At 39.2% G+C, this 25,707-nt stretch overlaps 1 protein-coding gene across 3 annotated transcripts in view; it reads left to right on the top strand.

The window, feature by feature from the left end:
• The window catches only part of LOC131693950 (GTP-binding protein GEM), a 191,338-nt gene extending 165,884 nt beyond the window's left edge, over positions 1-25,454 (top strand). For all 3 annotated transcript variants that reach the window (XM_058982246.1, XM_058982245.1, XM_058982243.1), the window contains 3 exons: positions 23,337-23,517; positions 23,575-23,708; positions 23,769-25,454. In XM_058982246.1, the coding sequence (XP_058838229.1) occupies positions 23,337-23,517; positions 23,575-23,708; positions 23,769-23,912 (459 nt within the window). In that variant the 3' untranslated portion in view covers positions 23,913-25,454. The remainder of the gene's footprint in view (positions 1-23,336; positions 23,518-23,574; positions 23,709-23,768) is intronic.
• The last annotated feature ends 253 nt before the right edge of the window (positions 25,455-25,707 follow it).

Here is a 25,707-nt window from a genome sequence, read left to right as displayed (position 1 = left end):
GTGGCAAGCCACTCCGTCTCAATTTCGACCAACAGTTCAGAACTGCGGCGTTACTGACCATCGGCGTCTTCGACTCTGGTCTCCAGCAAATAAGTTTTCATTGGCCCGGTTAATTGGTAATTCAAATAAATATGCTATATACAATATATACAATTTTAAACGTATTTCCTTTTTTTTATACACATCTCGATCACACATCGCGCTCATACAGCTACCCCTATTTCTTATCCTAACTTACCCTACTAACCATGATCTATCCCAGACGGCACTAAGAATAAGCGCTCGTCTAAAATTAAGAATGATGACTTTTGTTGGGATTCTATCTGCGGTGTAAAGCAACTCGCATTGAAACGACTCCCGTTTTGTTGCTAACACAGCCAAACAAAACAAAACAAAAACTTCTATAACCCTCAGAGCGTCACCAGACAAGAACTGAGATATTAGAAGAACTGTATACCAAGAAATCAACGAGTTACAAAAAAAAATGACCAAGGGACTAATCCACCAAACCTCACATACCAGTTATATTTAAGATCAGAATAACTACCAAGGACCAAATTGAAAAGTAGAGCTCTACAACTACCACCAGGCAAAGGCGTAAAGCTAAACCTAAAAATGGCCCAAGGAAGCTACCACAGTCTGAAGAACTATTATCGTTTTAGTGGATGGGACTGGGTAACCGACCTCACGTATTAGTCAAACTCTATAGTTATGTACATAGCTGTCGACTTACACTAGATACCTAGCTGAGATCGTGGGAAAACAAACTTTCTATGCGCGGACGAGAGCCACTAATCGTCACACACTGGGTCCGGCTAAGGCTATTCATAGCTGTATTTAATGTAAATTCAAATGAAACAAAATAAATAATATAATTATAATATTAACATCCAAAATCAAAACCCAACACCATTATTTAAAAAAAACTACTAACTAATCCTAACTATATTAACTAATTCTAAAGTAGTGGGAAATGTGAATATGTAAGTTCATACACAAGGGAGAGCCACTGTTCCGCTTGTGCTCGGTTGGACTGCACAACCTGGGATATTATTAAATTAACTATTCAACCAGGTTGGTACAACGTACATAGCTGTAATTCTTTTTTTTTTCGAACAAAAAAAAGACATACTAAAACTTCAACTATTATTTTTTATAGCTTCAGTACTGTAAACTCCGGTTTTTCCGGTATCAACATCCCTCAGTCGATATGAATTTGATCCTAATTTTTCTATTACTGTGCATTTTATGTATAACGGTCCTAACTTTGAGCAATAGTTGTTAGAAGCATCCGACAAGGTAAAATTTCTCCGCCATAGAACCTCCCCCGGAGTGTACATGATTGGGCGAGTTCGCAGATCGTATCGAGTCTTTGAAACGAGGTATGCTTTTGTAATATTTTCTTTGACTATTTCCCTAATTTTTGTTAACCTTTCGAGGCTTTTATCGTGGTTAATCTCGTCGACTGTCTTATTGTCAGACATTTCTGATCGCATTTCCCTTCCAAAATTTAGATAGAAAGGAGTGTATTTTGTAGCCTCATGAACAGACGAATTAATCGCGCATACAATCTCAGGTAACAGAGTATCCCAATCTCTCTGATCCGAACCTAGATAACTACGGATAGACGTTCCAATAATCCTATTGGTCCTTTCTGTTGGGTTTGCCTGGGGGTGATAATAAGAATTTTTCCAGTGTTTGATTCCACAATCTGCTAGGATCTTAGTGAAGATTTGCGCAACGAATTGCTTGCCATTATCCGTGACAACTATCTCTGGCAACCCGAAATGACACTTAATTTCTTCACGAAAAAACTGCACTAGTACCTTCGTAGTAGCAGCGCGGTACGGTTTCGCGATAACCCATTTAGTAAACCAGTCCGTAGCTACTAAAAGCACCGAGTTTCCTGACTTGGACCGAGGAAAATGTGTGATGAAGTCAAGGGAAACAACTTGAAAGGGGTAATCCGAAGGTTTCTGAGCACCCATCGGCGCAATCTCACATCGATTGGTGGGCTTCATACTCTTACAAACCTGACAGCTTGAAATATACTGGCGAACGTCCTTAAAAATTCCCGGCCAGTAGAAATTTTGAAAGATCCGCTTGGTGGTTTTGTTCACCCCAAAGTGACATCCATTAGTACTATCATGACTCTTTCCTATTATACTCAACCGGTTTTGCTCAGGAACGACTGTTTTCCAAGCCAATGATAAATCAGGGGTTTTAAGTGGATCGTATCGTTGCAACCTATTATTGTGAATCCTGAAGTTGGGGAAATTTCCTGGACTATCAGAAACTTGTTTCCAAAGTCTTCCATACCACTCACTATCCAAATCTAACTGAATGCTAGCCAAATCTACCTCAGGAATTCTAGAAAGGGCATCGGGGACTATGTTTGTAGAACCCTTTTTGTAAACTATTTCAAAGTCATATGACCCTAACTTCATCGCCCAACGAGCTAACCGACCATAGGGGTCTTTTACATTTTTAAGGCATGTCAAAGCTTGATGATCTGTGCAGACGATGAAATGCGAACCCTCCACATAATGCCGAAAATGTTCGATAGCCTTCACAACTGCTAAGCACTCTTTTTCCGATACATGATAATTCTTTTGAGCACCCGTTAGTTTTTTGCTCATATACGCTATGACCTTTTCATCCTCTCCGATACCTTGGCATAAAATTGCACCTATCGCGCTACCGCTTGCATCACACTCAATGCGAAATGGCTTCGAGTAATCTGGAACGGACAAAATAGCAGCCGACACTAAAGTTGATTTTAAAATGGAAAATGCACTATCGGCTTCTTTGGTCCATGAGAACGTATCTCCCTTTTTAGTAATATCGGTCAAAGGTGTCGCGACTTCGGAATAATTCGGAATGAACCGACGATAGTACCCCGCCATACCAAGGAATCTCCTAACTTCAGTACATGATCTAGGGACTGGATAGTTCACTATTGCTGACACTTTTTCAGGATCTGTACGGATACCCTCTCTGTCCAAGATAAATCCCAAGTATGCAACTGCCGGTACGCACAAGAATGACTTTTCTCGGTTAATCGTAATTTTCGCTTCATTTAACCGTTTTGCAACTTCGCTTAATACTTCGACGTGTTCCTCAAAGGTTGAGGTTGCTATCAAAACGTCGTCCAAAAAATTCCAAACTTTTGGTTGAAGGTCGGCTCCAAGTACTTTTGAAATAGCACGACTCAACGTTGCAGGAGCATTTGTTAAACCGAAGGGCATCACCTTAAACTGGTACAGACCTCGGCCAGGAATCGTAAACGCTGTTTTACATTTATCGGAATCTTTCAGCGGGATTTGCCAAAAGCTATCACTGAGATCGATGGTAGATAAAAACTGGGTACCTTCGATTTTACTTAAAATATCTTCGATAAAAGGAAGTGGATAGGCATCCTTACGAGTTACGTCGTTAAGTTTTCTAGAATCTAGACATAGACGCACTCTACCGTTCTTCTTGGCAACGCATACTATAGGATTGTTCCAGGGACTGTTTGAAGCTTCTACAACATCTAGTGACAACATGCGATCTAATTCTTTGTGGACCTGCTCAAGACGAAACTTCGAAATAGGATAATACCGCTGTTTAAGAGGTTTGGCTTCCCCGGTGTCGATATCATGTTCTATCACCGTAGTGCGGCCTAACTTCCCCTCCGAAGTATACGTGAATGTGGAAATGACCTCATCGAGTTGAACCCGTTGTTCTTCGGATAGTATTTGCTTTGGACGTTCATTGGCTTCCACCGCAAGGGCATCAACATTTCGTGGTTCGCCGAAATATGGTTTGATTCCATACGCTTCCCAAAAATCGCTGCCGAGTACCAATTGCTTTTTGATAGATGGTAATAAAAGGGCCGGAAGTACTCGAACTCGACCTTGAACATTGAAAGGAACATTTATATATTCTAATGCAACATGCTTAGTGCCGTCCGCTGTTATTATTGCCTTGTTTACCGGAAAACGTTTAAGTCCTAATTCATGAACTCGACTTATACCCTCTGCTCCCACTATAGTACACATCGCCCCCGAATCTAATAAACCCAGAAAGTCACGGCCCAAAATACTAAGATGGAGATGGGGTCGGTTATCATTAACAACATACGTTAACAGCGATGCGACACAAAAAGGTTGTGTATTACCAGCATGATGCGCTGCTACAGGAAGAGGTTTAGAAGGATTAATCGCGAAACACGAAGCCTCTTCTATTTCTTCGTATTCGCTTGCCCTTTTCCCTGGGAATGGTTGTCGCGATTTGGACAGTTACGTGCTATTACTCCGCGCTGCCCACATTTAAAACAAATTGGTTCTTCGCGAGGAACGGGACAGGAATAAAAGTAATGATCTTGAGACGAGCAATTCCAACACCTACCCCTATTTACTTCTCTCGAACCTTCCGCTTGTATGATATTGACGACCGCATCTGGATTTTACCCCAGGGGGGGACATTCAGATTCGCGCTATCTTTAGGTATTTGGCAATATCGTGGGAAAGCCCAAAACTACCACAAAAATACACCGAAATACCGAAAATCAAGAAACAAAGGAAATATGACTTACCCACGGACCGCCAAATACGTCCTCAAGCGGTCTTTGCACAGTTTCTTCGGCCTTTGCTACGGCCAGGATCCAGAGCTAGGCGAAAATCCGCTTCTAGGATCCACTTCTTCACACTTCACAAACCGAGAAACGCACGACACAAACCACGGAAATTGGAACGGTATACCAAATTTATTCACCGGACAGAACGACGGCCAACGCAAAAACCACAAAAACAGCCAAAGTACTCAAACTGGACTCTTGACTATCCAGCGCAACGATTCAAAAGTAAGAGAGCGATCGAAAGCTTCCCCCAGTCACAGGAAAACTCCCAGTCCTTCTCCTAGTAGCTGTAACCTCATAAAAACCGCGCAAAGCGGCTAGAAAAACGGATATTTTCTTGCACTTTTAAGCTCGGTTCAGTATGTGACGCATAGCAAGTCATTCCGTACCCCAATGTCTCTCAACTCTCGCGTACCCCAGCATATTCCTGTTAGTAATCTTGAACTCTTCACGACATTGCCATTTATTTCATGCATTTTCCGTTGCAACGCAACACTACCCCCTCAACAAAAATTGGAAAATCCCAAATTTTCCTGAACTATGCGCACTCAAGGGAATCCAAATGCCCCACGTTGGGCGCCATTGCTGCGTGTGGCGTATCGCTCTGCCTGTTTAATGGGAAGATGGCGCGAACTTTACCAACTAACACTTTAGCGCCATCCGCGAAAGCAGATGTGTTAGCGGTTTTCTAATTAATTTGCCCGGACTCTTACCCCAGGGGGGGACATTCAGATTCGCGCTATCTTTAGGTATTTGGCAATATCGTGGGAAAGCCCAAAACTACCACAAAAATACACCGAAATACCGAAAATCAAGAAACAAAGGAAATATGACTTACCCACGGACCGCCAAATACGTCCTCAAGCGGTCTTTGCACAGTTTCTTCGGCCTTTGCTACGGCCAGGATCCAGAGCTAGGCGAAAATCCGCTTCTAGGATCCACTTCTTCACACTTCACGAACCGAGAAACGCACGACACAAACCACGGAAATTGGAACGGTATACCAAATTTATTCACCGGACAGAACGACGGCCAACGCAAAAACCACAAAAACAGCCAAAGTACTCAAACTGGACTCTTGACTATCCAGCGCAACGATTCAAAAGTAAGAGAGCGATCGAAAGCTTCCCCCAGTCACAGGAAAACTCCCAGTCCTTCTCCTAGTAGCTGTAACCTCATAAAAACCGCGCAAAGCGGCTAGAAAAACGGATATTTTCTTGCACTTTTAAGCTCGGTTCAGTATGTGACGCATAGCAAGTCATTCCGTACCCCAATGTCTCTCAACTCTCGCGTACCCCAGCATATTCCTGTTAGTAATCTTGAACTCTTCACGACATTGCCATTTATTTCATGCATTTTCCGTTGCAACGCAACAAAGTGTCTAGATTATTTTGGCAACAATTGGCACAAAAGCCGTATATTCAGTCGGTTGTTAATGTAATTAGTGTTGAAATGAGCTTCTCTTTTATTTGTTCTTTTGTAATGTGTACCTAAATATTTTTGTGCATTGTAATTGCAACAATTTTAGATTAAGTAATAGTCTGTATGGTGGCTCGCACCAAAGACGAAACAAATAAACAATTCTCTGTTTGGAATGCAGTCAGTTATGAGTCCAACACAAAACAATACCATGACAAAGGAATGGTTCAAACTACCAGAACAAGTATTTAAATTCATCGAAAAGCCAGTGGCCATTGAAAGTGTCTCTTGACTGCTTTTGAGACACGAACATTTTTGAAATTGCAAGTCGTATTTTTCGTAAATAAATATGCTTTTAGTCACATTGATCATGAAAAATGTATATTGGGGTTTTCAGTACAACTCAGTATCAGCTGTAGTTACACAGTAATATGTATTGCATAAATTCAGTGAGATCAATTATCTGCCCAATGCATAACCTGTGATTGTAATCCTCGCTAATTTACGTGTAGAATACGGAGTACTACTAACGAAACGTCAACTGAATTGTCCAATGCCCGTACTAATTCTGGCATTGAAGCTTCAGTTGAAGCGTTCTCAGCATAAGGCAAATTTGGGCAATTGAAACCATCGCTATAAGTTAAAAACATCATTTTACTGGGATGCAAGTATACTTGGATAGTTCATGTGTCTTTGGGCGCCATTTTCCCCGGATCTAATTTCGTCGCTGTTGTGCTATCTTATGACAAACGCTATTTTGGGGTAAACTCAGTTAGATATGCCACATTTCTAGTCTGAAAAATCTCTACAAAGTGGCGTTTTCAGAATTTTGACATTCTGCTTGGTTACTGAAATATAGCGAGAAAGGTGCTGAGAAATTTTTAATTTTTTGTTTCAAATGATTGTGTATGGGGATTAACTCAAGTTTATCTTGATGTATATATTTTTATATGTAAAACTATCTGAGAAACACAATGGCACAATCACTTTCAAAACAAAAATACACAAATTATGAAAAAATGCAGTTTAAGTTTTCAACTGGAAATATAGCATATTTGGCAACACTGTAACCAAAAATAACCCTTTTTTCTAGATTTCCTGACTCATTTGCTTTAAAATATGTCTCACCGATTGTTTATAGACTGAACTGAAGCCAAACATACAAATAAAAGTTAATAATTGGAGCTTTTTTTTCTATGGAAAATTTGCCATGCACGATTATGACACGCCATACATATTTTGTCATCAATACACACCTATGACACGTGTGAGTGCGATTTTTGTTTAAATTTTGAGTAAAAACTCGCAACATAGTCAACCGATCTTCGTAATATTGGAGAGATCGTTACAGAATAGATAGAAGCACCTATTGTATTCTTTGAATTATTTTGACAATTTATAAATTTCAAGGCATTCAATCTTAAACTTTAAAAATAGATTTTCTCGATATATACTAAATGGCGCTTGTCATAAGATAGCACAACAGTGGATTTGTGGATATTTTTAAACTTTGATCCGTTATTTTTAATAAAAGTGCATTTCAATACAATGAATCTGCATTTTCAATAATATCAACCCAAAACAGGTGTTCTCAATTTTCAAATGACATATTTGAGCATATGTTTCATTCAAAATTCAGTAGATATACGAAAAGTTTTAAAAAGTGCAAGTGGAATGTCTCTTTTCAACATTTTTGTCTTCATATGACTCTCCTTAGTACAACGTTTCGAAGGAATAGCCCCTTATCTTCAGAGGAAAGCAAGGTTAGAACATAAATTAGTTATAGTTTCCTCATAATACAACTATTTTGCAAATTTTCCAGGACCACTAATATTATCTTTTTGAAGTAGAATGTAATATTTAGTTTGTTTCCGCAAGTAGCTCTGTTCTACACTAAAATGGAAAACTATTTATAGCGAAACAGATGACAAAAATAAGTTGGTTTTCTTTAACCTAAACAAATATATCGCAAAATTAAATTAGCTTGGATGCTAACAAATATTTCAAATTAGTTGAAGATGTTATGACACATCTTAGAAATGGATTTGGAAATATAAGGATAGATCTTGGTCGTGATAGTTGCCACGAAATTGATTGGCGAGAGATCGGGGGTGGGAGGGACGACCTGTGAGGAATGGTAAATGATGGTTAGTGCTGTGACATTATTTTTGAATACAGTGTGTCCCACATTAATACGTTCACCCTGTTTTTAAGTATAATTTTTTTGCGTTCACGCAAACTGCACCAAATTTTCAGCGTTTGTTTCAAAACTTAATCAACGATGTTTCTCGAAATTTCGAAGCCCTAGTGCGTTTTGTTCGTTTGTTATAGCAGATTAAGTGAAAAAAGTGGTGTCGTTTATACGTTTACCCTACTATTTCTTGGATAACTTTTTTTTCTATTCACGCAAACTGCTCCAGATTTTCAGCGTTTATTTTAAAGCTTAATCAACGATTTTTTTTCGAATTTGGAAACCCTTGTGCATATTATTCGTTTGTTATAGCAATTTAAGTGAAAAATGCGTCCTTTATTTATCCGTTCACCCTATTTTCTCTGAATAACTTTTTTTTTCATTCAAACGTTTTGCACCAAATTTTCTAAGTTTATTTTAAGCCTAATTAACGATTTTTCTCAAAATTTGAAGCTTTGATGTGTTTTGTTCGTTTGTTCTGTCAGTTGCAGTGAAAAAAAATTTTCCTGCAAAAAATATAGTTTTTCCCAAAAAATGCTTTAATTAAGTAATAATCCAGTAATAATTAACACCACGGTGTCTTTTTTTAACAACTTTATGCAAAAAAATTCAGCATCTCTGAAACTTCAGGATATGAAAGAATGGGCTTTCCCCTTTCATTTGAAACCAAAATCAAAATGATCCGTCGGGGGGTCTAGAGCAACTTTTTTTTTGAAGTTTTTTTTCGTGAAAACATAGATTTTACAATGGAACTAGTTCATATTTCTGCCCCTAGATGGTGCTGTAGACATTCGAGCAACACTAAAAGTGAGAATCTGATAGATTATTTAATTGTCTACAACTTTGTTACCAACTAAAAACCAATTTGAAATTTTTCGGATAAGTTGTTCAATATTTTAACGAATTCTAAGTCTAAGTTAGCTTCACAGAAGACCTAGTGGTTTGTTAATTCACAAGATCTTTTTTTATTTGCCAAATAGTTGTGTTTAGTTCAACAGTGAATTCAGCGGAATTTGAGAGCTTGGAAAGTCTCATCTTTCAGCTGAAAATTATAATTTCCTGATACAGGACACCATTAATATGTTTGACATGAAAAGTCTTAGATAAGTGTTGACAAAACTAGTATGATATTAATATTCTTGTTCATGATGGTAAGTGATTCCTCCCGCAGAAACAGCTTTTGCTATGATGTATGCCTTCTTTTTCATTTTTTCGATTGTTCTCAGGGATGACTGATAACTATTCTTACCCACTCTGTTGGCATCTTCGTATAAAATTTCCTTGTCCTGAACTTCAATCAATATTCGAACAAACTCAATGAAACTTTTAACGCACCATTGCACTATTTCGCGGATTTCATTGCAACGCATGGTTAAAAGCGCTGATTATCCGTTTGCAAAATTAACTCAATGTGACAAACAGTTAACAAAAAACTTTGAGTCTTTGGATCAAGATAATTTTTTTTGGGATATATTCGAGGACTTCTATGTATATAAGGTTTTTGTTGTACTCATATCATATTTTGTTTTCAAAAGTAATACATTTCGCATAATCTAGGATCAATCTAGTAACGATATCTCGCATAATTGATAGGAAATGGCCGTAAAATCCAACTGCCACAATATGCTATGCGGAGAAAATTTGAATAAATCGTTTCACGCTAAACAATAATTTGGACAGTTACTGCTGTGGTTTGCATTAAACTAGAAACGGTGTGTCCCAACATTTCGTCTTGATCGGAAATATAATAGCTGACTTAAGCGATCATAACCTAAATTATACGACGTATGGTCCTTTCTAAAACATAAATGTAAGCAAACCCTTGTAACCAAGCAATACCTTCCAATGAATGGTAGTTCCTTCGAAACTATCGGGAAAGATTACAAACCAAAAGCACAAATAGTTTTCTGACTCTGTCAAACATCCTAATTTTCAGAAGGTCAATTAGAATTGTCAACGTAATGAATCCCGTCTAATATTTTCATGCCACTAAGCCTATTATATTAATTCTTTTTGGTAATGTAATAAGTGCGAGAAAACATATTTTCAAACCACTAGGCCTCGTGTGAAACTATCTTAGATATAACTTTGTTAAAATCTTAAGCAACTTTTCCGGATAATTTCAGATCAATTTTAGTGGTCAACAAACTTGTAGACAATTAAGTTTTCTATCAAATTCTCACTTTTAGTGTTGTTCGAATGTATAAAGCACCATCTAGGGACTGGAATATGAACTAGCTTAAGTAGTAAAACCTATATCGTTACGAAAAAAAAACTTCAAAAAAAAGTTGCTCTAGACCCCCCGACGGATTATTTTGATCTTAGTTTCAAATGAAAGGAGAAAGCCCATTCTTTCATATTCCGAAGTTTCAGAGATGCTGAATTTTTTTGCATAAAATTGTTCTAATAAATACACCGTGAACACTTCATGTAGTACTCAATCAAATTCCTATCATTTATGAATACAAATTTCATTCGCTTCGGCATTTCATTATTACGATTTTCAATATTTCTTGCTCTGAGCTTGTTTTAGAATGATTTAATTGCTTTGCATTGTTCGAAAGTTATTTGCTGTAAACCCTTTGTGTTTTGACAAAATTATCCATATTCCAGAAAGTAAACAACATAATGACAGCGAACAACTTTGTTTACCGCCTGAAATCTAAGCAAACATATGGAGAGAAATAGTAAACAATGTTGTTAGCTGTCGTTTCTAAAACCAACATGGCTGATCAGCGTTTTTGAGGATCGCATCACCTGAGAATAACAACTCCTTGGTGAGAACTGGCGAACGGAAGTGGAAAATAAAGGACTTCGACAAGGACATTTTTGTGGAAGCATTTCGTGCTGACAGCGTCACCCCAATTCCGAGCGCCTATGAGCTGTCGGAAACAGTAGCGAGGGCATGTGATGTAACAATGCCGAGGAAAATGGAGCCGAGAAACTACCGGTGTACTGGTGGAACGAAAGGCTCAGCCTCCTCCGGGCGGCATGCCTAAAAACCAGAAGACGCGTTCAAAGAGCAAGATCTGAGGCAGTCAAAGAAGAGTGTAAGGTAACATTCCGAGCGGCCAGGGCCGTTTTTAAACGCGAGATACTGCTATGCAAGTCCACCTGCTACAAGGAGCTGTGCAGAGAAGTAGACACTAACCTCTGGGAAAATCCTTACCATGTCGTTATGGCCAGGATCAAGGGTCCAATGACGCCAGTCGAAATGTGCGCTGACAAACTGAAAATTATCATGGAGGATCTTTTCCCGAAGCACGACCCAATCGCATGGCCACCTATACCGTACGTTGATGCAGACGGTGGAAATGCTGGTGACAATCGAGTTTCCAACGACGAGCTCCTTATAGTGGCAAAAGGACTGAAGGCGAAGAAAGCTCTCGGACCGGGTGGTATCCACAACGTGGCACTGAAGACCGCGATCCGGGCATTTCCAGACATATTCAGGATAGTCCTACAGAAATGCCTGGACGACGGCTACTTCCCGGATAGATGGATGATCCAGAAGCTGGTGTTGCTGTCAAAACCAGGGAAACCAACAGGAGATCCAGCATCTTATCGGCCTATATGCCTGCTGGATACTCTTGATAAACTTCTGGAAAGGGTCATCCTCAGCAGGCTGACGACCTACACTGAAAGTTAGAACGGACTATCGCGGAAGCAGTTCGGGTTCCGGAAAGGGATATCGACGGTGGACGCCATCCGCACAGTCATCGAGAGCGCGGAGAAAGCGTCGAAGCAAAAGAGAAGAGGAAATCGCTACTTCGCCGTGGTTACGATCGCCGTGAAGAACGCGTTCAACAGTGCTAGCTGGGGGTCATCGCCGTAGCGCTGCACAGAATGCGGGTTCCGGTCTATCTACTGGAGTACTGGTCTACGAAACAAACATGGGGCAGAGGTCGATCAGGGTCACGGCGGGAGTACCTCAGGGATCCACACTCGGCCCAACGTTCTGGAATATTATGTACAACGGAGTGTTAACACTGGAACTGCCCAGGGAAGTGGAGATCGTCGGCTTTGCAGATGATGTTGTCCTGACGATAACGGCGAGACCCTTAAGGAGGTGGAGATGCTGACGGCACAGACAATAGGCATCGTGGAAACCTGGATGGCTGATGTCAAGTTGCAGCTGGCTCACCACAAGACCGAGGTAGTGCTGGTCAACAACTGTAAAAAAATTCAACGTGTCGAGATCAGCGTCGGGGCACAATCCATCTCATCGATGCGCGTGCTGAAGCACCTGGGTGTGATGGTCGACGATCAGTTAAATTACAACAGCCATGTCGACTATGTATGTGATAAGGCTGCGAGGACAACTAACGCATTGGCAAGGATCATGCCGAATCATGGAGGAGCAAGAGGCAGCACGAGACGTCTCCTGGAGGGTGTCTCATCATCAATACTGAGGTATGGCGTACCGGCCTAGGCAGCTGCGCTGAACTCAAAGCGGACCCGGGCGAAGTTGACAAGCACGTTTTGCCTAATGGCTGTTTGTGTCGCGAGTGCGTACAGAACGATATCGTAGGAGGCGGTATGCGTAATTGCCGGGATGATTCACATCTGCATCACTTTGGCTGAAGACGTGGAATGCTACCAGCGATGAAATGCACGTAATGCAAGGAGACTGGTCCGAGCGGACTCGTTGGCTAAGTGGCAGCAAGAGTGGGATAACGCTGAAAAAGGAAGGTGGACCCACCGACTTATCCCAAATGTGTCTCCTTGGGTACATAGGAAACCTGGAGAGGTGAACTTTCATTTGACGCAGTTTTTGTTAGGGCACGGATGCTTCCGGAAGTACCTGCATCGGTTTGGACACGCTTCGTCGCCCCTTTGCCCGGAGTGTGCGAACGTGCAAGAGACACCGGAATACGTGGTCTTCGAATGCCCTAGATTCGAGGAAGTCCGAAGGTGTATGTCTGGTGTGACAGTGGACAATATCGTCGAAGAAATGTGCCGCGACGAGCGTATCTGGGGCGCTGTCAACAGAGTGGTTACGAGTATGCTCTCCGTGCTGCGGAGGAAGTGGCGAAGGGACCAACAGAATAGTGCCATCAGCTAGAATGCCGCCGGGAAACCACAAATCGGGTTTCGGGAGAAATTCCGCCGCCGGGGAATTCTTCGATGGTGTAGACTAGGTCCATCGCCGGGGACCAGTTGAGTAGTACGCGATATAGCACCGAGTTTGGGTCGTCGGGACGCCAGTGAACCGGACGTCAGGCTTCAACAGAATCGCCGGACCGACCTCGACACCCTACCGGGTAGCTCGTGAGTAGGCTAGATCCACCGTCGGGGATTAGACCGAGTAGACCGTGTCGAATAGCTAGCAGTGGGTCGTTGGGGCGCCAGTGAACCGGAAGCTATACTCCACCCGGAATAACTGGATGGACCTCAGCACCTACTGGCTGGCCCATCGAGTAGGCTAGGTCCACCGCCGGGGACTAGACCGAGTAGACTATGCGGGGAGCTAAATGGCGCACAGAAAGGTACATCGGCGTCGGGAACAATCTATCGTCAGGGAATTCACGGTAGGGTAGATTCGCCGCAGTGGACTACCCGACAAAATCGTGACGAAAAGGGGAGCTAATTGGCTCACGAAACAAATACAGGTACCGAGCGAAATTCCGTTGCCGGGGAACTCTCAGTCGGAGTAGGATAATATCCGAGTTAATATCGATAAAGCTAGGAGCTAAATGGCTCAAGGAAGCGGGTATCGTCGTCGGGGAAAATTTCTCCGTTGGGGCACTATCGGTCGGAATAGGGTGAGTTCACCGTTGGGGACTATCCAAGTAGATCGTGATAATGCCAGGAGCTGAATGACTCTCGGAAAAGTGAGCTAATTGGCTCAATGAATCAGCTAAACAGCGACGAAATAGATGGAGCCAAGAATCAAGAGAAGAGTCAAGAGCTAAATCAAAGCTCCATGAACCAAGTGAGGCTCCGAGATAGAGCAGAAGAAAGAGGTGCGACGAAAGCGCAACGACCCCCCTCCCCCACGAAGTAATACGATGACGTAGTTACGTGGGGAAGAAGTGCATAAAAAGTACGGAATGTTTTTAGTAGTTAGGCATGAACGTGAGTCGTGAGTCCCACACAGTGCCAATACACTACAGGCCATGCTTTTGAAGCTTTTTAAACCTTACTATACTAAAACACACACACACATACAGACATTGTCCCAATTTGTCGAGCTGAGTCGATTTCTGTATGATACTCGGCCCTCCTGGCCTTGGAAAAAGTTTTCAAAGTGTGAGCGAATCCTATACATTTCTTTTGTAAGAAATGTAAAAAGGGGAGTGGTTATGGATCCTAACATTAAAGAAATGTATTTTCTCCATGCATTTTTTTTCTCGAAAACAGTAAAAATTAATGTTAATTTACTGTATCAGGTTTTTGCTGAACAGTAAAATTGATTGTAACAAATCCGATATGGAAAATAAGAAATACTTTCGTTAATTTATAACATCACGCTTTATCTTTGCCTGTATAATGTGTTATCACTCGGTAGTTTTCAACCCAATAAATATATCGTGGAGAAGAAGTAGCGAATTCTGTCTAAATACTGTTGCAATAAATAGTGATCCGGCCCATTACGCAGATAAGATTAACTTTTCTAGGCAATACTCCCACGGTCGGCTGTGTGGAGTTGAAATTGCATTATTTTGGGACCACAGGGTACTCTCGGTAGCCGACTGCCCAGAGTTTAAAAAGAACCAAAACTAAACAAGATCTTTTCTTTCTTTTGCGAGTGATCGTGTACTCGAAGACTAACTAAACAACTACTTAATAAAATATGCTTTACAGGTCGCATCGCTTGCTTGGAGCGAATCCTAGACCTTATACCCTTCCAAACTACCAACTCCGCGACACCCATGGAAAAGTCTGATGAACCGTCGTCCTGCCGTTATGTAGGTGGAGCATCAATACTTCCCGTCTACCTTATCCCTTATCCTTCCCCGTGAACGATGGAAATGGGGGCGGCCGGCAATGATGGCTATCATGCTGTTGAGGTTTGAATATGGGTCGGATTGGAATTCCTACTTACCATTGCCTAAGATAGATAATCAGCAGTCAAACATGATGAAGTCAGTGTGCAATCCGCCAAAATCATCATCACAACGCAACAGTAAAATTGATTGTAACATGAAATTTTACTGTAAATCTACTGCGAGATCTCTGCGTCAAACAATGTTGAAACAGTAATAACTATAATATTTATTGTTTTACGATTATTTGTAGGGTAAATGCTACTGTAAAATTCTATCCGGGTAAAAATGAGACTGTTACATGAAGAGGATTGGTTTACATGTAATGTGTTTTGAATATCGGGAAATGAAAACACATCTACATAATTCCAGGATTCTGAAAACGTGAAGTTTTTTGAATGATCATAATAATAATATTTCTCAAAATGTAATGCGTAGGTTAACTTCAAAGGTAATTTTTTCTAAGATGAACCGTTTGTCTTCTTGCATTCAACGCTCCTTGTAACTGTGAGTATCAAACTGGCAATGGTATATTAATACGCAGATCACTATGCAATCAACATAGCACACAGTGGCACCTCTCCATACAAAATTGTGACAAAATTATAAAAATTGGTATATGTAGCTAAAACTTGGGTTTTTAACTTATTTTGGGTCGCTGAATCCATCTCAGCTATCAGTTTTGAAATTCCATAACTCTTTTTTCGACTATTTTTATGTAAACTCTTTCGATGGCGTTGGTCGGTAAAGGGTTAATATACACCCTAATCACATAGGGTAGCAGAAATAGTTGAGAAAACTAGTAAAAATCATTATATTTTTCAGTAATATGATGTTGTTTAAGCAAACAATTTGAAAGAAGTTTTATGAGCTGCAGGGCGTCTCTTTATGGGTATTTTCACAAATACGCAAATGCGCAAGATGACACCTAGGTATATATAATGAAACTACACAACATTCTGAGTCAGATTTATGATAAGTAACACACGGGAGACCATCTCAACAATCGTAATAGGTATGAAGTTTAATTACTGACATGGCATTAAATTTTTCAATTGGGTTTTTTGATGTAGAACAAATGTCAATGATTTCTGCAAGAAAAACTCAAATATACAGTTTAATACAGTCATTCTTCTAACCAAATAACTCAAAATTACTTCAATCGGTCGTGTAATTCTTGTGATAAATAGCCATTTACGGGGACGCAATACCTTTCATTTGAGGCCAAGTTTAGTCGAATCGGTCTAGCCATCTCCGAGAAACAGATGTAACGGTTATTCTGAATTTAGATACTTCCGCCGGGGTTTCCGGAACCGATGATGGTGGCCAATGTGGCCAAATAGACTTTGAATGGATGTTAGTGACCTAATACTACAAATCGAAGCAGTTGTGGTCATATTTTGGAAAAAATTTCACCTTTATACATTCATTGCAGAATTTATTAAAATCGACATTTTCTGCGTGTTCGTACTCATCACCCTGTAATTCCGGAACCGGAAGTCGGATCCATTAGAAATTCAATAGCAGCCTATGGGAACGTTGCACCTTTCATTTGAGACTAAGTTTGTCAAAATCGGTTCAGCCATCTCTGAGAAAAATGAGTGACATTTTTGGTCACATACACACACATACATACATACGCACATACATACACACACAGACATTTGCCGAACTCGACGAACTGAATCGAATGGTATATGTCACTCGGCCCTCCGGGCCTCCGTAAAAAGTCGGTTTTCAGAGCAATTGCAATACCTTTCTATTGAGAAAGGCAAAAAAGGACAAATATTCAATGAAATGTCTGTATGCGCGCGGTAGTATTTCAACTACATGCTAAAAATCTATTTTCAACCGATTATAGTATAATTTTGAGATCATTTTATTCAAACTAAGGGAACTGGGTTTTTTTCACTCGTCGTGCCAGTGTGTAGCTTTCTTCATAAGGTTATATGTGTTGGGCGACGTTAAGAAGTTTTTGTTTCCTTTTTTATGAATGACTAAGAATAAGTCATTTTTTATGTTGCAACGACATTTAATTAGCAAGGCACTATATGGTGTGAAATATTTTTCAATATTAAGAGCCATAGTACTCAAGTAAGAGTAAGAAGTTGAAGGAAGAAAGTTTAGAAATGCGTGAAATAGGGTCATAAGAGCATGCTTAGAGTTTCCCGACGTCTTAACCTCGATATTCTATGAAAAAAATAGTGTTGGCGCCTTCTATGCGGTCACAGTTTGAACTAAAATTTTCTAACCAAAACATAACTCGTATCATGTACTATAATTCTTCTGAACATACTATTCAGCTAAATCTAACTATTATCTCACAAAAATGTACAGTTGGTGGTTATCGAGTACCGATAGACAACCATCCACTGCTAGGTCCCATGCAAAACTGACTCAGGCATCACTTTGTTAAAAGTTTTATAACTTCTTTTAACAAAGCCGGATTGACTAGGAGTTTTCGACAAAGTTTTAAACCATTAAATTATCTTTCATATTTTCACTTACAGTGATAATACGATGCATACTGTGCCACCTAGAGACGAAAATGTGCGCTAGTGGGTTTTCGCCGTGTAAATTGTTGAAAGATCCCATACAAACTTCAGGCACGTTGGTCCAGTAGCTAGACGTCCGATTTCCTTATAATTTGGAGCAACTACTCCTGGTGAGACTAAGAATCGACTCAGGGGTGGGTCGATTGAGTTTTCAAAAATGTATTATTTTTCTAGTCAGTTTAGATTATATAACCTTTATATATTGCTTGTGGCACTAAAAACTGGATTCTAACCACACTGCGCACTTACTATTCTTCTATTGCATTCTTCTCATAGACTGGTTAGTTCGACTGGTCTGTCTACGAAAGTACCATCTCTATCACTTGAAATACATGTGATTTGATAGCTCGCAGTTTTCAGTAGCAGTTTGATCACTCGCACTTCGAAAGTGCGGACTCCAGGTTGGTGGGAAGTGCGCAATATGAGAAAGGTCATACGGTTCTACTACATATCTTCAACGTCAACTGTATTGAAAAAGACTGAAGCAGCATATCATCGCTGTCCTGCTATCTTATGACAAACTCCTTTTTGAGGTACACTGAGTTAGATATGCCACGTTACTTGTCTCTACAAGGTGGTGTTCTTTTTTTTTTTTTCTTTTGAAGCTTTTTAAACCTTACTATACTAAAACACACACACACATACAGACATTGTCCCAATTTGTCGAGCTGAGTCGATTTCTGTATGATACTCGGCCCTCCTGGCCTTGGAAAAAGTTTTCAAAGTGTGAGCGAATCCTATACATTTCTTTTGTAAGAAATGTAAAAAGGGGAGTGGTTATGGATCCTAACATTAAAGAAATGTATTTTCTCCATGCATTTTTTTTCTCGAAAACAGTAAAAATTAATGTTAATTTACTGTATCAGGTTTTTGCTGAACAGTAAAATTGATTGTAACAAATCCGATATGGAAAATAAGAAATACTTTCGTTAATTTATAACATCACGCTTTATCTTTGCCTGTATAATGTGTTATCACTCGGTAGTTTTCAACCCAATAAATATATCGTGGAGAAGAAGTAGCGAATTCTGTCTAAATACTGTTGCAATAAATAGTGATCCGGCCCATTACGCAGATAAGATTAACTTTTCTAGGCAATACTCCCACGGTCGGCTGTGTGGAGTTGAAATTGCATTATTTTGGGACCACAGGGTACTCTCGGTAGCCGACTGCCCAGAGTTTAAAAAGAACCAAAACTAAACAAGATCTTTTCTTTCTTTTGCGAGTGATCGTGTACTCGAAGACTAACTAAACAACTACTTAATAAAATATGCTTTACAGGTCGCATCGCTTGCTTGGAGCGAATCCTAGACCTTATACCCTTCCAAACTACCAACTCCGCGACACCCATGGAAAAGTCTGATGAACCGTCGTCCTGCCGTTATGTAGGTGGAGCATCAATACTTCCCGTCTACCTTATCCCTTATCCTTCCCCGTGAACGATGGAAATGGGGGCGGCCGGCAATGATGGCTATCATGCTGTTGAGGTTTGAATATGGGTCGGATTGGAATTCCTACTTACCATTGCCTAAGATAGATAATCAGCAGTCAAACATGATGAAGTCAGTGTGCAATCCGCCAAAATCATCATCACAACGCAACAGTAAAATTGATTGTAACATGAAATTTTACTGTAAATCTACTGCGAGATCTCTGCGTCAAACAATGTTGAAACAGTAATAACTATAATATTTATTGTTTTACGATTATTTGTAGGGTAAATGCTACTGTAAAATTCTATCCGGGTAAAAATGAGACTGTTACATGAAGAGGATTGGTTTACATGTAATGTGTTTTGAATATCGGGAAATGAAAACACATCTACATAATTCCAGGATTCTGAAAACGTGAAGTTTTTTGAATGATCATAATAATAATATTTCTCAAAATGTAATGCGTAGGTTAACTTCAAAGGTAATTTTTTCTAAGATGAACCGTTTGTCTTCTTGCATTCAACGCTCCTTGTAACTGTGAGTATCAAACTGGCAATGGTATATTAATACGCAGATCACTATGCAATCAACATAGCACACAGTGGCACCTCTCCATACAAAATTGTGACAAAATTATAAAAATTGGTATATGTAGCTAAAACTTGGGTTTTTAACTTATTTTGGGTCGCTGAATCCATCTCAGCTATCAGTTTTGAAATTCCATAACTCTTTTTTCGACTATTTTTATGTAAACTCTTTCGATGGCGTTGGTCGGTAAAGGGTTAATATACACCCTAATCACATAGGGTAGCAGAAATAGTTGAGAAAACTAGTAAAAATCATTATATTTTTCAGTAATATGATGTTGTTTAAGCAAACAATTTGAAAGAAGTTTTATGAGCTGCAGGGCGTCTCTTTATGGGTATTTTCACAAATACGCAAATGCGCAAGATGACACCTAGGTATATATAATGAAACTACACAACATTCTGAGTCAGATTTATGATAAGTAACACACGGGAGACCATCTCAACAATCGTAATAGGTATGAAGTTTAATTACTGACATGGCATTAAATTTTTCAATTGGGTTTTTTGATGTAGAACAAATGTCAATGATTTCTGCAAGAAAAACTCAAATATACAGTTTAATACAGTCATTCTTCTAACCAAATAACTCAAAATTACTTCAATCGGTCGTGTAATTCTTGTGATAAATAGCCATTTACGGGGACGCAATACCTTTCATTTGAGGCCAAGTTTAGTCGAATCGGTCTAGCCATCTCCGAGAAACAGATGTAACGGTTATTCTGAATTTAGATACTTCCGCCGGGGTTTCCGGAACCGATGATGGTGGCCAATGTGGCCAAATAGACTTTGAATGGATGTTAGTGACCTAATACTACAAATCGAAGCAGTTGTGGTCATATTTTGGAAAAAATTTCACCTTTATACATTCATTGCAGAATTTATTAAAATCGACATTTTCTGCGTGTTCGTACTCATCACCCTGTAATTCCGGAACCGGAAGTCGGATCCATTAGAAATTCAATAGCAGCCTATGGGAACGTTGCACCTTTCATTTGAGACTAAGTTTGTCAAAATCGGTTCAGCCATCTCTGAGAAAAATGAGTGACATTTTTGGTCACATACACACACATACATACATACGCACATACATACACACACAGACATTTGCCGAACTCGACGAACTGAATCGAATGGTATATGTCACTCGGCCCTCCGGGCCTCCGTAAAAAGTCGGTTTTCAGAGCAATTGCAATACCTTTCTATTGAGAAAGGCAAAAAAGGACAAATATTCAATGAAATGTCTGTATGCGCGCGGTAGTATTTCAACTACATGCTAAAAATCTATTTTCAACCGATTATAGTATAATTTTGAGATCATTTTATTCAAACTAAGGGAACTGGGTTTTTTTCACTCGTCGTGCCAGTGTGTAGCTTTCTTCATAAGGTTATATGTGTTGGGCGACGTTAAGAAGTTTTTGTTTCCTTTTTTATGAATGACTAAGAATAAGTCATTTTTTATGTTGCAACGACATTTAATTAGCAAGGCACTATATGGTGTGAAATATTTTTCAATATTAAGAGCCATAGTACTCAAGTAAGAGTAAGAAGTTGAAGGAAGAAAGTTTAGAAATGCGTGAAATAGGGTCATAAGAGCATGCTTAGAGTTTCCCGACGTCTTAACCTCGATATTCTATGAAAAAAATAGTGTTGGCGCCTTCTATGCGGTCACAGTTTGAACTAAAATTTTCTAACCAAAACATAACTCGTATCATGTACTATAATTCTTCTGAACATACTATTCAGCTAAATCTAACTATTATCTCACAAAAATGTACAGTTGGTGGTTATCGAGTACCGATAGACAACCATCCACTGCTAGGTCCCATGCAAAACTGACTCAGGCATCACTTTGTTAAAAGTTTTATAACTTCTTTTAACAAAGCCGGATTGACTAGGAGTTTTCGACAAAGTTTTAAACCATTAAATTATCTTTCATATTTTCACTTACAGTGATAATACGATGCATACTGTGCCACCTAGAGACGAAAATGTGCGCTAGTGGGTTTTCGCCGTGTAAATTGTTGAAAGATCCCATACAAACTTCAGGCACGTTGGTCCAGTAGCTAGACGTCCGATTTCCTTATAATTTGGAGCAACTACTCCTGGTGAGACTAAGAATCGACTCAGGGGTGGGTCGATTGAGTTTTCAAAAATGTATTATTTTTCTAGTCAGTTTAGATTATATAACCTTTATATATTGCTTGTGGCACTAAAAACTGGATTCTAACCACACTGCGCACTTACTATTCTTCTATTGCATTCTTCTCATAGACTGGTTAGTTCGACTGGTCTGTCTACGAAAGTACCATCTCTATCACTTGAAATACATGTGATTTGATAGCTCGCAGTTTTCAGTAGCAGTTTGATCACTCGCACTTCGAAAGTGCGGACTCCAGGTTGGTGGGAAGTGCGCAATATGAGAAAGGTCATACGGTTCTACTACATATCTTCAACGTCAACTGTATTGAAAAAGACTGAAGCAGCATATCATCGCTGTCCTGCTATCTTATGACAAACTCCTTTTTGAGGTACACTGAGTTAGATATGCCACGTTACTTGTCTCTACAAGGTGGTGTTCTATGGCCAATTTACTCTAAAATGCAGATCCCTGATTGTTTCTAGACTAAATTGAGCCGAATATATGAATTAAAGTTAATTAATGATGTTTTACCTGCATAGAGAATATTCCATGCAACCAAAGCTAGCAGCCGAATAGCTTCACAAAAACGGGCAGCGGTTTCTGAAAAAATTTTGCTGCTGGAGAACTCTTCAGGGAGTAGGGTAGTAACAGATAGGAGTTTGGAGGTTGCAGAAGTAAAGCCTGAAGTCCGACACAAGAATATTCTAGTCGACTCCGCAAAAGTGTGACAGGTTGGTTCAAAAGGTTGAGAACTTGCATATGAAACACGAGAATTTCGATAACCGTACATAAAATGTGTTATGTTGCAGATTTTTGGATTGGCTTGGCGAATAAAGCTTACTGTATCAATGAAGACGTATCCAGCTCACTCGTTCAATGTCAGTTTATAGCTCCCTCTTAGTACACGCAGGCTCCTAAAATCCGCAACTTGATTGATCCACCTTGCTTGCTAGCTGTGGCTCTCTTCTTATTGAACCGTTATGATTATTTCACTTTTTATCGGGTTCTCGTTCGGTACTCTGACGACATACACAGCCCATCACACCCGCTAAGCTTTGATTGTTCGAAGCATGAGTTGTTCTTCAAAGAGCTGCTACAATACATGTTTCATATTTCGTGTCCTCGTTCTGTCTTCCATTTCAAATTAATCACACTGGAACTGTATTCCTAGATTTGGATTAGTGTCAACAAAGGAACACCTTTTAGTTTAAACATGAAAAATAATGTCATATTTCAATTAATTTAAAATTCCAGTCACCTAGTTTTAAGACTTTTAAAATGAATCAAGGAAAATTTTACCGCAAAATTAAAGCACCATGCTGTATGAAATAAACGAATTGAATAAATAAAATGTTTGGATATCGTCTAATAGTTTGTTAAATTTTTTTTAAATTTTAGGATGAAATGGCCAAGGTTGATGCATTTTTGGTAGTTTTCTCAGTGGTCGACAAGGCAACATTCAGTCGAGCAGAGCAGCTTCTTAACATGCTGCATGACATGGATCTTACACGAACTCGCCCAGTTATTCTAGTTGCTAATAAAATTGATCTTGCCCGCTCTCGTGCTGTTTCTACACAAGGTAAATAATACAATGATTCATTTGATCTGTTCATCTACACACCACAACATATTTCAGATGGCAAATGCATGGCTTGTACACACCGGATTAAGTTTATTGAGGTTTCTGTAGCAATTAATCACAATGTTGATGAACTTCTAGCTGGAGTATTGTCTCAAATACGTTTAAAAAAAGCCCATTGTGCTGTGCAAGTAATAATGAATTAAAACAATTCGGTAATTATAGACTAATATAAATAATATTTGTTATAGGGATGTCGAGAATCATCTTCAGCACATTGGTATAAAAATCGCAGCGTTGTGAGAGCATCCATGAAAGCTCGTCAAATGATAACGTGGATTTTTGGCAAAGAGGACTCCAAATTTAAAAACTGTGAAAATCTTCAAGTTTTATAAACGAGTCAGCCTGTGTACGCCTTCAGTTCTGATCAACTCCCAAACATCTGAAGCTTCTGAAATATATACAGAACATTTATGCCGTCACCCGGCTCGATTTAGTGTTAATTATTCAAATAATAATTCTTGTGTTGACCACAGCAACTCTCGTGTCGTTTTGTCGTACGTTATTTCCTTTTAAAAAGTGCCTTCTCTAGTTATCTATACACCATACAATCAAAATATATCAATTTATTGCCAGGCAGATGTGTTATGTATCCTCGTTATGCATTTTGTGGAATTTTGCTTATTCAATACATAATTTAAGAAGTAATGAAATAAACACTTTTATAGCAATCAATGTTTTCAGCTAGGATTAAGAACAAGTACCACCACTACTGTTGACGTTCATAGCACACAATATAGTCAGTCCAAGGAAGAACGATGTAGTGTATACAACTAACAATCGGTGGTAGTTTATATATTATTTTTCGCTGTAACCGATACATATTTGATTAGTAGGAGAGTAATTCACTTTAGCAAGTTTATTATTCTTATTAATATTGCTCCATATTGTTCCAAGTTATTTCTACAATCATTCGCTTTCATCTTACCATAACCATGTGATTAGAACATGACGCAATTTCGGCTTCAAACAAGAACGGCATAAAAATCTTTTCTAGTAACCTTATTAAGGGTCAAACAGAATAGTCCGTCACTGACGGTGCGTCATAATTCTGTTTTAAAAGTCTGCCAAACCATGGTTTGATTTCTGTTGCGTTCTAGACCATGTTTTAAAACATTTCAAATTGGGCATGCCACTGCGTAATGTAACCGCTTCGAGTTCATGACACGTCATCGGAAGTTCATCTGGAGCTGATACGTAACCCTGTTCAACGGGCAGGGATAATAGCTCATATTGCTGAATTAAGGGGTTACACCAGCACAAAAATTTAGGCATATTTCGAAAAAAATTCTTGACAAAATGAGGAGATTAATCTAGAATTTTCAAAATGAGATTTTCTATACTAGTTGTGATATACAAAAAGTGACATTTTTTAATAATTTAATCATAAGTTGGCGGCTGTGCTGCATTTTCCCGCTATCGAGTTTTTTTCTAAAAGGTCCTCGGCCGGAAATATATTTTCTGTAATTTTTTGCATACGATGATTGGAAAAGTAATTTTGCATATTCTGTGAAATTTTCTGAACGATCAAAAATTATTTGTTCGAGTTACATTTCTGGCCAGCTGAAAAAAGTGGCTTCGAGAAAAACGCGGTTAAAGTTTCAAGTTCGCTCAGGATAAACATAAGAGGCGATGTACAGAATTGAAAATTTAAGACTCTAAAGCATCCTTGAGGCCAGTAAAAAATCTAATTAAAAAAAATTAAAGGGTTGTGTACAGGACACGACCACGGTGACATTAAAAATGTAGTTTTTTTCAAGAGCGTGCAAATTTTATCTATCACATATATCGACTCACGTTCTTGTACACTCGCCTGTTTTCATATGTTACAATTTGCTATATACCCTCCCCATTAAAACATAATTTATTGAAGGTCTTTTAACGGTAATCTATTAATTAATCAAGTATCTCACTAGGTGATTGGCATTATTCGGCTGATCCATCTAGTAAAAATAGGCTGGTCTGTCCAGAAAATATATTCAAAAGAAAAGTTCCATATTGAGAGCTGTGATGAGGAAACCCACGCCCGCCAACGGAAATATACAGATTCTCCATAAAATATGAAATTTCATTTTCCATTTAAATTTTCAATAATGTACTAATGAACTTAAGTAAACAATCTTAAGTGTA

This window comes from Topomyia yanbarensis, chromosome 3, assembly GCF_030247195.1.
Source record: "Topomyia yanbarensis strain Yona2022 chromosome 3, ASM3024719v1, whole genome shotgun sequence".
In the NCBI taxonomy this organism is placed as follows: domain Eukaryota; kingdom Metazoa; phylum Arthropoda; class Insecta; order Diptera; family Culicidae; genus Topomyia; species Topomyia yanbarensis.
Note: the sequence above shows the minus strand (reverse complement) of the source record. Positions and strands in the feature narration are given on the sequence as shown.